The 15,278-nt window shown below is 39.5% G+C and overlaps 1 protein-coding gene across 2 annotated transcripts in view; it reads left to right on the top strand.

Moving 5' to 3' along the window:
• PARD3B (par-3 family cell polarity regulator beta) overlaps positions 1–15,278 on the top strand; it is a 392,276-nt gene that overhangs the window by 191,895 nt on the left and 185,103 nt on the right. For both annotated transcript variants that reach the window (XM_063400372.1, XM_063400371.1), the window contains exons 11-12: positions 6,038–6,223; positions 12,159–12,329. In XM_063400372.1, coding sequence (XP_063256442.1) covers positions 6,038–6,223; positions 12,159–12,329 — 357 coding nt within the window. The remainder of the gene's footprint in view (positions 1–6,037; positions 6,224–12,158; positions 12,330–15,278) is intronic.

Raw genomic sequence — 15,278 nt, 5'->3', positions numbered from 1 at the left:
TCGGTAAATGTCAGAATTGATTTTACTGAAGTTGCATGCAGGCATTTGGGTAGATTAAAACGTTCCTGTCCTGATTTCCCTGGAGAGGGACAGTACCTGTTTGGTTGTTTGCTCTGTTCTGTTTAACCACCAAATCTGGACAGCAAGCAAAAAGATTTCCTCTAGACAACTTCTGTCTGTTGCCTTCTGGTCTAGGAAAGAGAGAGGAGATCTTTGTCTTCCCCAAGCAATTGGGAGAGGTCAGGAGCTGCCTGGAATGCTGGATGGTGCAACCAGGAGGGAGCTGTGAGCAGAAGCTGTGGCTGGGAGACTCCTGTAAATACTGGAGAACAAACATCACCAGGCTGCAGAAATGTGCTTACCAGGAGAGAACAGTTCAGAGCTTGTTGGAGCTGTTGGAGCTGTAGAAGCTATTGAAAGCTGACAGGCTAAGATTTAGCAAAGCTAAGGGAAGGCCTGCCCAGCAAGGACAAAATGAACACTGGAGACTGGTTTTTGAAATGTTGGGTTGTTTTTCAGTTTTGTGTTGGAATTTTTTTTGCTTGTGGGGTGTTTGTTTAGTTTTTAACTTCAACCTGTGTCTCTGTTGAGTAAATTTTATTAATACTCGAGAGTGTTCCTGTCTCAGTGTACCCCTCTTAAGGAAAGAAACAAGCAAGAAATTGGGCAAAGGGAGCAAGAGATCTGCGAGGATGAATAAAAAACTCCTGTCATTACTCAAGCATAAGCAGGAAATACACAGGAGATGGAAACGGGGTCAGGTCACTTGGAATGAATATAGAGGGGTTGTCAGAGTGAGTAAAAACAAGATAAGGAAGGCCGTGGCCCATCTGGAATTAAATCTGGCCAAGGATGTCAAGGACAACAAGGGCTTCTTCAAATACATCTACAACAAAAGGAAAACCAAGGATAATGTGGGGCCATTACTACAAATAACAGAGAGCCTGGTAACAGAGGATGCAGAGAAGGCAGAGTTACCAAACACCTTTTTTGCATTGGTCTTCATTGACAAGGCCAGCCCTCAGGATTCTGTGACCTGGGAGACAAGGGTAAAGGAATGTTGGAAAGAATTTCCCTTGGTCAGGAAGGATTGGGTTAGAGAATACCTAGGCAAACCTGACATTCACAGGTCCTTAGGCCCTGATGGGATGCATCCATGAGTGCTGAGAGAGCCGAGGAGGCCATTCACAATCATGTTTGAAAGGTCGTGGCAGTCAGGAGTGGTGCCCAAGGACTGGAAGAAAACAATTATCACCCCAGTCTTCAGGAGGGGCAAGAAGGACTCGGGGAACTCTGTTCACATGGATGACAAGAAGGTAATCAGGAGTAGCCAGCATGGATTCACTACTGGTAAATCATACATGGCTAACCTGACTGCCTTTTACAATGAAACAGGTACCTGGATGGATGAGGAACACTGTCCACCTGGACTTCAGCAAGGCTTTCAACACTGTCTCTTCCCCACATCCTTACAGGCAAAGTCAGGAGGAGTGGACTGGATGAGTGGGCAGTGAGGTGTATTGAGAGCTGGCTGAACAGTGGCACAGGGGCTCGTTGGAGGCCTTGGTGTCCCCCAAGGTTTACCATTATTCATCCGTGGCTCGGATGAAGGGGCAGATGTCTCCTTAGCAGGTTTTCTGGGAGGAGTGGCTGATCCCCCTAGAGCTGTGCAGCCCTTCAGAGGGACCCTGACAGGTCAGAGAGATGGACAGGGAGGAGCCTTCTGAAATGCAGCAAAGGCAGATCCAGGGTCCCACACCCAGGGAGGAAGACCCCATGCACCAGCACAGAGTGGGACTGACCTGCTGGAGCAGCCCTGTGGAAAAGGCCCTGGGGCTCCTGGCGGACACATGAGCTGTTCCTGAGCCATCAGTGAGTCTCTCTGGCCAGGAAGGCCAATGGGACCCTGGGGGGCATTAGGAACAGCATTGCCAGCAGGTGGAGGGAGGTGATCCTGCCCCACTGCTCAGTCCTGGTGGGCACATCTGGAGTGCTGTGTCCAGGTCTGGACTCCTCAGCACAAGAGAGACACAGAGTTCCTGGAGCGAGTCCAGAGGATGGCAACGAAGATGATTAAGGAACTGGAGCATCTCTATTATGAGGAAAGGCTGAGGGAGCTCAAGGGTGTGGAGTGTCCTTCACTGGAGATATTCAAGAAGTACCTGGACACAATCCTGTGCTGTGTGCTCCAGGATGACCCTGCTTGAGCAGGAGGATTGGGCCTGATGACCCACTGTTCTTGCTGCCAGCCTTGCCCCCTCTCAGACTGTGTGAAAAGTGCAGACCAGGCCATCTCAAAGCTCTAACCATCCTGAGGGATCAGCACGTAGCTATCTGGACTTCGATTTATCTGAAGATTTCTTGTTTATCCTGCTACAACTGAGTTACTTTCCCATGTCTGCAGTAGGGAATAGCTTCAGTGATATACTATCATCTAATTCCTGAGCTGCTGGGGTATGATACATTTATTATGGAAAATACACGATGTGGTTGTTGACTGGGTAATTTATAACATAAAGCTGTTTTTTCCAGGCTAGAAACATATTTGTGTTGCAGCTCATTTCATTCATTCCGTGTTTGAGTGAGTTCAGATGCTAGGATGATCTCGAGGTAAGAAGTGTTTCTAATAGAATGCAAGGTTTAGTGCCTTGGAGAGGGTTTCCTTTACCAGACCATAATTCAGCTGATGGTGGTTGCTGTATTGTGAAGTATTGATGTCTTGGGATAATGTTTTAGCAAAGTCAGGGAAATAGAAGCAGTAGGAATCCAGCTCTGTGAGTCACTATCAGCATTTAATATTCATACCTGCATATTCTAGGAACAGGGGCCATCATTCATTAAATGAGTTGCCCAAATGAAGCAGTTAATTGATGAGCTGTTAAGTTAAGGCTAACTGGAGCCCTTTTTGTCATCAGTGAAAAGGTATTGCTTGGGAACAGCATTATGATCAGGATAATAATTTTAGAACATTCAGCAAGTATAGGATGAAAACAAGCTTCTAGGTTTTGTTCGTCACTTTTTTCTCTTCTGGTTTTCCTCCTTTGTGCTGCTTCTCACATCCTCCCACAAATAAGATTTTCAGTCTTGTATTTGCACCAAATAGTCTTGATGTTGTAGACTTACTACCAGGCATTTGCTATCAGGTGCTGTACAATGAGTAGCTGAGGGAAATTTTAAGGGGGTTTACTTGCCTTACAGTGAGTTAAACACTGACTTGTAGATATGAATCTCATTTCCTCTTACCCATCCCTGTGAAATCTTTGAATGGTCATCCAACCTCCATCATGGTAACAAATTTTTGGTTATTACTATTAGACAAAGTTAACATTATTTTAAAATCAGCTTTTGCTGCATCTTTGGGTAAAACTGAATATAAATAATGAAAAGGAGAGATGTTTGGGATGATTGGACTATGTTGAACAAGAAACTTGTGACGGACTTCAAAAAATATTAGAGAGTTCTCCAATAATAGGTAAAAGCAGCTTCCATTAAATTTACTGAGGTTTTGATACAGCTAGTTGATGTGTTTCACAGAAAATGGTAGCAAGGAAAATAGTAGACAAATGTTGCAGATTCCAATTTAAGTAGTAAGGAAAACATGGGAAATGAAATACTGACAAAAGTTTGCTGTATTTGTCTGGAGCCCTGCTGCATAGAGTGGTTTGGTAGGTTACTTAACAAGGGCTAGTACACAGCATAATTATGTTAAAGGACGCTCGGAAATAAGAGAACAGTGAGCAACTCTTTTGGGTGACCAAATCCAGCTCTGTATGAAATCCGAGTTTGTACTGAGGTCGCACTCTAAAGCAGTTGGAAACTCCTCTGGTTAAGACAGGCATGAGCACTGGGGGCTTGATGTCCTGTGGGAACAACCCCCTCACTGCCCTGCTCGTGGTGTGGGCAAAGACAAAACCCCACCATTGACACAGAGAACAGGCAAGTCTAGAGCAGATGTCACAGCTTAAAGTGGAAGGAGAGCAGAAACACAGGAGCTGCTTGCCTAAGGGACCAGGAAAGTAATACCAAACCCTGTCCTAAAGGCAGGAGTCATCACATGCTGGGACCCTGAGAAGAATTTCTTCTGTCCAAATCTTGACAGGATGTGCCAGTTGAGTAGAGTTCTGATGGAAGAGTTCGGAATCAACTGACAAGAATATGTGCAAGTTGAAAAATAACAAAAGATTTGGCAGAAAATCTTTTCTCTAAAACCTTGAGGAAGTTAAATGCAAAATGGTTATGTTAGAAGACCAGTAGTGTTTTTTTACCCTACACTGGTTCTTCTGAAGTCAGAGGAGGAGCGTTTACAAGTTACCATTCTTTATTGCTCACAGTTGTTGCAGATTTATAGATTTTGGGAGTTACGTTCAGGATGTCCATATCCGAAGCTAGTAAAGCTAAGAAGTAAAAGTGACAGATGTGTAACTGAGAATTCTATACTTCTGGTGAACAAAACCAGTACAAATGTGTAACTTAGGTACTGGAGATGAATGCTGGTATCGAGACAATTGTCAGTGTTTGTGCTGTCATTTTTATATTTGTCAGTTAGGCAAATTGTACTGACTTTAATATCATGTAATTACATTCCAGGAAAAATTTAAGCATGGTGCATATTTGGATTGAGATTGGTACTCAGTTTTCTGATGTGATTCCTCTCTACGCAGCTGGTGCCCCGTGTCAGTGAAAGGGCATCTGAAATAAGTGCAAGGATACTTAGGTGCTGCTGTTTCTTCAGGATATGAATTTCTGCCCTTAGTTCTGGGGTCATACTTTCATTGTTTAGACAGCATGATACCTGAAGGCACAGGTGTGCTGTGGCTGCTGAGGAAACATCTGTCCTGCTGGCACCTTTGCTGGCAATTGCATTGATACTGCATGTGCTGCAGCTTAGGTCCTGCAAGTGACCCTAGCTGGGGAAGAGGAGGGTTGGCTCAGCTGCTGCACTCCTTGCAGGTGGCCTCCACTGAATAATTCAGTGTAAGGATTTGACACCCTTGGAAGCAGCAGCTCGTCATCTTTCAACCTGTAATTGTCCATGTGCTTCCTTTTCATAGTTTTTCTCCTATTACTTTTTTACTACTGTTTCAAAGAATAGAAAATGTCCAAATAACAAGAAACAAAAGCCCTTTAATTGTCTTAGTGTTACACGGAGAAGGAAAAATGGGATAAAAATGAACGGGTTGCATAAGGTCTTTTTGCACTAACACCTTCCATGAACAATTCATTCCATAGTAGGTCTCTTTACCCTTGTTTTATTTTTGAGGTGTGCCAAGATAAATATTTCAGGCAAAAATTTGATTTTGTTTAATTTTGTGATTCTAACCTGCTTTTAGAAACCCTTCCCCTCTGCCCAGCAACAGACAGCCATACAAAACTGCAGATACTGTGTATAGTGAAAGAAAGTTCTTCCTGATCTTCTGTAGCTGTGTATGCTTGACTTGACAGTCTTGTAAACAGCTCTCTAATCTAGAGAAAGTCTTAGGATTAACCTATACCAGAAAGAAAAAGGAACAATCAAACCTCTGTGGAATAAAAGTATGTACTAAGGGAGTTAGTGCAGAATATGTTACTGTGCTTTCAATTTTCACCTTTGCTTTTGTTACACCAGCTTTCCTCTGCAGACAGGTTTAAGGGAAGGATAATTTTTTAAGGATGAAACTCAATTTTCAAAGGGGAATGGGATTTAACAGTACAACTGTCATTATAGTTTGTGAGCTGCATGTAAAGATGTTGAGTTTTATGGCTTACATTTTTAATGCAGCTGTGTATAAACGTCTTTTCTACATTCTGCTACAACATCAGTTTTATATCATGTGGAACTAAGCTATTTCACCTTCTATTTAAGCATATTCTCAGGTATCATTAAAAATAACATTTTAAGCCAGATCTTGTGAAAATGTCAGCTAAATGCACTGTTGATTATAAAACTGTTTCTTCAAGCTACTTTCTGGAAAAGAGGGCTACTTATTATTGTATAAATCTGAGGATACCACTCATACTGACTTTTCACCCCTATTTTTATCCTTGTTTTCTCCAACAGAAAGGAGAGCCAAACTGCAGTCTCTTTTCTCCAGAAACCACAGAGCAGCTGACCTTTGAGATTCCTCTGAATGATTCTGGCTCTGCTGGACTTGGTGTGAGCTTGAAAGGCAACAAATCTCGGGAGACAGGAGCTGATCTTGGGATTTTCATTAAGTCAGTGATTCACGGAGGTGCTGCTTTTAAGGTATGGAAGAAGCACATCAGGAGGTGAATGTGTTCTGCCATTTCTGTATTGAGTGCTGAATCTCACTTGAGAAGCATTCTAGGTATGAATACCTTTGTTGCTCGTTCTGTTGGGTGAACTACAAATCTAACATTTTGTTCCGTGGTTTCTGGGGTTGTGTGAAATAAGGAAGTTTTCCAAAGTGGAAGTGAATTGGTGCAAGCCTCAGGGAACATTTGGATGCTGCAGGAAATGGGGAAGGGGAAGAAGGATAAGGGTGGGTAGGTATGAGTCGAGGCTGCCTTCCAGCCTCCCCAAAATCTACAGAAAGAGAAAAGTTTGGCTCAGTGACAGAGAAGTTGATACCTACACTGTGCCTGTAAATAAAAAACTCTAATAATGTTCTTCTTTTTATTCATAATATTTTATCACTGTATTAAAAATGTGTCTTGGCTGAGCTTGACATCAGTTGTGTAGAAGTTATCAGTTGTTCCTGAGGTGGATTGAATAGGTAATATTAAATTGGTAAATGACAGTATTATGACTTGTTCTGTTCCTTCTAAGCACTATACAATGACTGTTGTATATTTTATTATTAAAAAGTATTTGAGTTATTGTCTAATCTTTAGGAAATCGGTTGACTGCATTTTTTGCCCCAAATAAAACTTGGAAAAGGTAACTTCTCTGCATTGGAAACAAATTACTTAATCTTTCAGGGCTAGTATGTTTAACACCTGTAGAACCTTAATGTAATTTTTGTCTTTTATCTCAGCAATTCCTTGCAGATCTCTCTTCTGTAAAAATACCTTTTAATTCAGCGTTATGTAAATTGCTCTACTGACATGAGCCTGCTGAGTAAGACAATTCACAGCATTAAAACTTCAATGATCATCTATTTACAGCAGCTAGTAAATAGCAATAGTCAAGGGTTTAGGTTTCATGAGATTGTTTAATAGTTCCCTGCTTCTGTTATTTTCCTGTCCTAGTCTCCCAGTTATTTCAAAGCTTGGATCTTCGTCTAATTGGATTACACCAGAAGTGAGTTAACACACATTTGGCCAAATTAGGCCTGGATAAACTCAATTCATGTGCTGATGTGTGCTGAGTGTGACTCATTTTACTGTGGAAATGAGGCTGCCCAGCCTGTGTTCACACCCATTGCAGGACAGTGCATTGCCATGGATAAACTCCTTGTTTTGAATAGCCAAGCTGTGGAGCCATATTCCGTATTAATGGGCTGGCTGCCTGACTTGTCACATCACAGACACATAGGAGAACCTTTTCTAGCTCTGTGTGTTTGCTGCTCTCTGTCACCCCACAGTGACTCGCTCCAGAGCAGTTAGTTTTGGTTTGAGATGTCCACAGACTCCTAAAGCAGGACTTCTGTGCTCACCCCTGAGTGGGCAGGCACAGTTGGTCACCGTGACTGGGAGGTTGCTTTGTCTTGCCTGTAGTCCTGTGACCTGTTCTCCATTACAACCCTTCCAGTTAGACCTGTGTTGTGGGAATGGATCTGAATGTAGGCTCCAGAGCAAATGAGGCAGTAGCAGAGGCTCCAGCTTCCAGAACTGTTCAGAGACTCTATCCTCTGTGCAAGTGCTCAAAGAATGCAATTCTGGCAATGTTTTAAGAGTCTCAGTCTTCTGTTGTGTAAGGCATGGAGAACAGCTGTCTTTGTTCTGTCTAATGACCTTTACAGAGAACACAGCCTAATCACTGGGTATTAACAATTAATAAAATTTCTTGTATCAAGTTAAAAAGTGTGCACATATTTGTACATAAATATTTAAAGATGTCCTATTGTCCTTATTTTAAATCTTCTTGGAGCAAGTTTTGAAATAAAAAGCCTTTCTTTCCAGCTGGTAGTTGTCCAGAGCATTTTCCCATGCTATTCATTGGTATTCTCTGAAATGGATTATTATGGATTAAGACATGTGCATTTGCTTTTCAGTGTGCAGTGTTTTCTTGGGAAACTGTCACAGGAGGAAATCCTAATGTTCACTGACATGAGAATTCTTTCACTATTTCTCACTTCTGCATTTAGAATTTAAATTTTTTTGGTATTGGTGTATCATGCTAATGTTAGTGGGAACTTTATCCCCTTGTCTGTACAGTCACTGCTTGTCCTCAGAAGAAGAAATGTAATACATAGAATTTCAACACATTTGTTTCACTGATAAAGTAAATGCTCAATCCTTCTAAAGATGTATAAAGGTTTTGAGACATTAAATTGCTTTTACCCATGTGTTTTTTAGAATGAAGAGTACACTATGAGATGCAGACTATCTTTTTTGGTTACTGTTACTTATTATTGGCTTGAACCGAGCTCTTAAGAGAGCCATAATATTTTTAAGTATTTTGATATATTAACACGTTAATCTAGATCCAATGGCATTACAAAGTGCAATAAGGGATATTTTGAAAACCACAATGGAGAACCTCAGTATTTCATTCTATCTTTTATGATTTTTCTTTTGTCCTAGCTAAAGGTTTTAGAAAATGTCAATGCATGTAGCATCATACATGCTATGTTAAGACCAGTCCTCTTTAATGCTCTCGCTACAAAATCAAAAAAAATAAAAATGCCTTAAAAGTTCCAGTGTATTCTAACACTGTATCCCGCAGGAATAGAACCAGTTGCTGTTGCTGACTGAACCATTATGTCTCTTTTTAACCCTCTTTTGTAATGTTGAAGTTTCTGTTTTTTAACATCCCTAAGATAAAGAATTTACTGGAATACTTGATATTTGTACTTATGCAGAGCCTTTCATGTGAAGAACACTAACATTTGACCGAGTTTAAATGCATCATCATTCCCCCTAACTTTGGGGATTTCAGCCTTGTTCACCTCAAGACATTTTGGCTTTTCACTTCCAGTGCATTGCTGAGGATCAGGTACTTGCACTCCACTGCAGCTGAAATGAGACAGAGCCATTACAAGAAATAATGTAATCTTTTCTGTGTGCATTTGTTCAAACCAAACATGATGTAGCCCAAACATCCTTGGTCCTTCTGCGTGCTGTTGCAATAAACACTGCTTGTTTTGTGCAATGGATGGGGAAATTGGATAATTCCAATAACTGCCATTAGGGCATTTCTGACAGGAATGTCATTGGTGGGATAAGGGAAGTCGCTTCTTGTGCCTTAATTAAAAACGTAAGTCCTTGAAGATCATGGCATTAAATCTTCCTGCTCCACTGTAAAAGGTGGAGTCTTGTGAATGACTGTGAAGGATATGGCAGCCATGTGGTGGTAGATTCTGCCCCTTGCTGTGAGTCACCATAAAAACAGCATTTTTTGAATAAGTGAGGCAAGAATAACATCAGCCTCTATTAGAATAGCTCACTCGCAGTTCCAGAGATGGCATTTGAAAACTGTTCTGCTGAAATGCCAAATGTTGTTTTCCTACTCAAAAGCCACAAAGAAACCTACCTCTCAGAGATGAAAGAAGAAACGTGTTAAAACAACATTGAGCTTGTTTTGAGCCAAGCAGATTTTCTTGCAGTTCAGGCTTCCAAACCAGGCCATAACACAAGGGATGTGAAAATCTGTGTTTGGAAACTGTTTAGATGTCGGGATTTTTTTTTCCTGGTCTCTAAAAAGGCAAAAGGTTTTTCTGTGAACTAACTTGTGCCTGTTGTGTGAGAACAGCATTCAGCTGTGTTGCAGCCTGTCTTGTACAGGTGACTTAGCAAGTGTGGTTGATCAACAGTTATGAATGATGCATGTCTTTTTTCTTTGATCACAATTGAAGTGTTGAATTCAAGTTGAATTTTTCATTTAAATGCTGCACATAACAGAGTGGGGAAAAGGGAGGATGCATCAAAAGAAGCCCTTTAAGAAGTAATATAGTTACAATATAAATAAATAAAAAGTTTCACACAAAAGTACTATAAGGAAAATTAAAAGTTGGGCCAATACAGAGCCTTGTGAGGCTCAGTGATTCATTTAAAAGTGCATGCTGTGTTCAGGACAGTTGCATACTTAACAGATGTAGTCGTGACAAGATGCATTTGGCATTGTATTTGTAGATACTTTAGAAAGAAACTTTAACTGATATTTATACATGGTGGGTTTTTTCCAGAAAGGAGAAACAGTGATCCAAGAAAATGCAGGACCATAGAGGGAGGACATGAGGGCCTGTAAAATTTTCAAAGTCCTACAGAAACTTACAAAACATAAAATATTTTTTCCTTAAACTGTTGTTGCTCTGAATAGCTCCATTCATTTCAGCAAATTTTGATTGAACACACAGGAATTACAACATGTGCAAATAATAAAATTTTCTGTTCAGCAGTGTTAACTCTTGTCTCTCTAAACTTCAGCTCTTGTGATGGCATCATTTGTATGTAGAGAAAGGGTGGGGTTAACTTACTGACTTTGACTGTATGTACATCTAAGTTGGCATAAAATATTCAGCAGAGAGATGGGAGAGGTTTTGGTATCTCTTTCAAGGGGTCTCTCTGTTTTTCATCCTCCATTCCCACACCCTCCCAAGAAAAGTTTTATTTCTCTTCATTTTCCTTCTCTAAGTGACTAATCTCCTAATTATTTCTTTCCATCTTCTTGTCCATCCCAGTTCATTTTCGATTTTGTTTTATACTGTTTTTTCTTCAGCTTTGTAGTTATCTGTACCCCGCTTTAGTAATGATGATATGCAGTTCCAACAAAAATAACACTTAATAAAGCTGGGTGTGTCACAGCTACTGTAACTCACTCAAAAATGACTTAGACTTGGCAGCGATAGCAGAATAGTGAATTGAACACCTTAGTTACAGAAAAAAATCAGATAGTGTATGTATTTTATATTGCTCAGATGCATGAAATATGTAAACGGTTTGGATGAGTGCCTTATGAAGAGTTTGTGCTGAGTCTGTGAGGGAATCAGACTCGTCCTAACCAAGCACTGTATTTCTGTGCAAGATCTTCCCTATTATTGTTTCTTCATTGCCTTGTATCAGATGTCTTTGGTTTCTTACTCCTTCTCCTCCTTGTTTGAGGTCTGAGGCCAGCCTGATAATTGTGAACTTCACAAGCTTTGAAAGAAATTCCTGTGTCTCAATTAAATAGCCCTTGTTTTCGTGTTAGAGAGAAAAGTCCATGGCATGTTCTTTTATGAAAAGAAATAAATCACAGATCATTATGACAACAGCAATAGGACTCCTAAATCACAAAATAGCAGTGTCCACAATTTTATTACACCTGCAAATGTCAGTTAACCTTGGCCAATGAAGCTGAATTACTTTTTCAAAGCATAGGTTACTTCATATGGCTCAACCCTAATTTTGTTATTGGCAGCAGTTTTGGATGTTGTAAAATAGGGACAGCATTAATTAGTAAGGATGCTTAAGTTTTAGTGACCATTCTGTGCTGAGGACACTGGCCCCATGTGATGGCATGAGAATTGTGACAACATACACACCAATAGGATTGTAAGACAAAATATTTGGAACTATTTCTTACCAGATCTTAACAGCAGGTAATAATGCATGAAAAACAGGTTGCAGTACTCCTTTGTGGTTGCAGTGTGGATACTAAAAGTTACAGTGTGGCCCTTTAAACTAAAAAAAGCTTCTTTTCCTTTTTTTTGGGAACGGGCTGGGTGAGTGGGGATTTTTGTGGTTTGTATTATTTCTGTTTTGCGTGTATGGTTTGCAGGTTTTTTAATTACTTACTTTTTTTAACTGATACAAATAAACTGCAAATGCAAGAAAAACAGCAGTCTGTGCATGAATATCTGTTTGTATTTGCTCTACGAACTCTTTCCAAGAATGTAGTAAATAGGAGGAGAAAATGGCCAGTTACTGGACACAAAGTTATTTCTGCCACTATCCAGTCTTTTATCTACTGAGTTGTAGGAGCAATGTCTGATTGTCTGCATCGTGCTTTCCCATATGTAGCACCTCTGCTGACTAGTTCTTGGGGGCTGTTTAATTGTCCTTGTGTTTGCCTGCAGGACGGCCGCCTGCGAGTCAACGATCAGCTGGTCGCCGTGAACGGGGAGTCGCTCCTGGGCAAGTCCAACCACGAGGCCATGGAGACCCTCCGGCGCTCCATGTCCATGGAGGGAAACATCCGTGGCAGGATCCAGCTGGTGGTGCTCCGCAGGCTGGAGGTGCACGCAGAGGTGGGGCTGTAAATGCATTTATCAGAGCAATGTCTGTCCAGCCCCAGTGGATTTGCACATAGGAGATGGCGGCTCAAGTCTTGGTCACAGAGATCTTCTCCTGGCAAAATTAATTCTCTCCTGGAGAGGGGGCTCACAAAGTGTTTCTGGTTGATATCTCCTGGTCTTGCTGTTCTTGTTGAGGCTAGGCTAAAAGCTGCTTCTTATTTTGTTCCAACAAGTATCAGAACAAAAGAAACATCACTCCAAAAGAAGTTCATTTAGGATTAATATATTGATGTAGTTTTTTCTATCTGCCACTTCCTCAAGGCAATTGCTGGGATACAGGCAATTTAAATTATTCTGATTTCATTTGTTGTTAGAATCAGACAACTGAGTCTCTTAGAGTGACTAGGATTTTACTTTACTCTTGCTTTTTCATTAGTACTTAACTTTTTTTTTAGTGTGTTTTTCTGGACCTGTCTTGCTTTTTTTTTTTTTTTTTTTTTTAATTCTTCAAGGAATTAAGTATTTTACTTTTCCTGGTCAGATGTAGATTCCTCCAAGATGGGTTTCTGAGTTGATTAATATAAAATCTATTTGAGGTAACAAAATAAGAAAAGAAAGACATTTTTAACTATAATGTTTTCTAGACATCATATAAATGGATGTTTGCCAGTCACTTTTTATTTTATTTTTATTTTATTTTTATTTTATTTTTATTTTATTTTTATTTTATTTTTATTTTATTTTTATTTTATTTTTATTTTTATTTTTATTTTATTTTTATTTTATTTTTATTTTATTTAAAACAAAAGATTGGTTTTATGATCTCCCTTGCTCCCTCTTTCATTTATGCATGCACACACATATACACACTCTTTTCTCATCTTTGCATAGATAATATACATGTAAACTGTCTGCCTTTTCTACTCACCCCAGTTTTAATTCTAACCCTTGAGCAAATATTTTAAGCATCTTTAAATACCTGTAGAGTTCTTTAAAATGAAAGTATACATGCAAGTGGATTTGGGGTGTTTAAATGTTTTAATAAATCTCATTATATAATTCCAAGATATTTCAAGCTTCTTACGTAATGAGCATTACTGGAACATTTTAAAATGTTACAAACAATCATGTTTGTGGGTGTATTTGCATAAAATTCCCCAGAGAGGAAGAGGATGCAGGTGTCTTGTAATTTAATTGACTCAAATATTTTTCTGATAATTTTCTATGTCATTTACTACCATCATTTATTGATTGAGAAATGGATTTAGAAATATATAATTTTCAAAATATGTTGCTCTTACTTTGTTGGGAGGGCACTTTGGAAAAGCCTCATGATTGTCAGTTGTGCCAGAAAAATATGAAAAGTATCCATTAGCAGTTCTGGAATATGTTAGAGGAAAACACATTTTTGCTTTTCTTTTATACGTGGCAGCATCCTCTTGTAAGGAAGAATTATGAAGTATATATTTATTGTGCATTTTTGGGATATAACAAAGATAGCTCACCTTCAAAGAAAGTTCAATCCTGCAAGTTTTCTTTACAACTAAGGCTACTTCTTTTTAAAAAGCTTCCAATCAAACATCAGATTAACCTAGTAAAAGTATGAGGCTGCTTTTTATAGTTAAGTGTGTAGTTTTGAATATTATCCAGATGTATGAAGGAGGTAAATAGTCTTGACTCATGCCCTATGAAGAATGCATAATGAGGTCTTGATTGAATCAAATTCATTTTAGACAGGAATTAATTTTTATGGGGTAGTCTTTGCGTTCAATTGTAATTTCATTTGAGTCTGGAGACCGTAGCAGAAATGGGCTGGTGCCCATTCTTTCCTTTCCCCAAAACAGCCGCCCGAGCACTGCATCTCAGCTTGGCAGGAGGAGGAGATGTTTAGAAATGCATTATTGTTTTTATTGGGCAGGACACTAATGGAGGTCTTCCATGACAGCTATGTTTTATAAGCTGAATACTCGAATTAGGTTGGTTACTGATCAGTTGTTGGGATATTGATTGTGTCATTTATCAAAGAGCTGGAAAAGCAGATTTGTTCTTGCTGTTAATTCAAGGCTCCTTATCCCACTGTGTCTCCCATGGATAGTTTGAAAAAGCAGTAAATGTGGACTTTAGAACCTAAGGAAGCTGATGTAAACTAAAGACTCGTTTGAAGAGGAAACACAAGTGTCAGTGCCCATGTGGTGTGTGTGTGTGTTGAAAAAAACTTTTTCAAATGGCTGATTCTGCACTGAGGAAAAGAGAATATTACACGTGCTGTGTGTCCACTAGGCTTAGATTCATAGCCAAATTGTCACCATGAGCATCCCAGCATTGATTTGTGTTCCGAGGTGCAAATTTTCCACTTTATTATGCTTCTTTTCATTGTATTTATTTTACCGCTATTTTACTGTGATTTTATTTTTATTAAGTTACATTGTTTTGTTTTTATTATTGAGCTTGAAAAACAGGTTGCAAGGAGGTGTAACATGCTGTCCTTCCTTATGTCTTAGTTTGCAGGCAGTCACTTGCCAATACATCAAATCTCTTGCATCATTTAAAAAATAAATTATATGGGTTAGATACATGCATTTCTTCTGTAGATATGACTATGGAATTTTAAAAAATGTATATTTAGTATAACATTTGTTGACATAATGAACATGCAGTTTAAAAATAGAAGCCAGTTGGATCCTGCTTCAGAAAAACAGATACAAAATCACAGAAAATACAAAGGTTGCTTTGAAAACTAGCCATAATATTTTCCCTGTGTAGGTTTCTGGTTTTCCCTGGATAATGACTACAGAAATGTCTTTCTGGGTCTGTCCCAGTTTTAGAAACTGTGATTTTTTTTTCCCAACTTTTTTCCTTTGAGCAACTGCTCAGGAGAATAAATTAGGCGCTATGGCATGCATGGGGCGGGGGGGTAGGAAATGTCTCAAAAGAAAAGCTGACTAGAGGTGTGACAGGAGT

Source organism: Prinia subflava, chromosome 6 (assembly GCF_021018805.1).
Source record: "Prinia subflava isolate CZ2003 ecotype Zambia chromosome 6, Cam_Psub_1.2, whole genome shotgun sequence".
NCBI classification, from domain to species: domain Eukaryota; kingdom Metazoa; phylum Chordata; class Aves; order Passeriformes; family Cisticolidae; genus Prinia; species Prinia subflava.
Note: the sequence above shows the minus strand (reverse complement) of the source record. Positions and strands in the feature narration are given on the sequence as shown.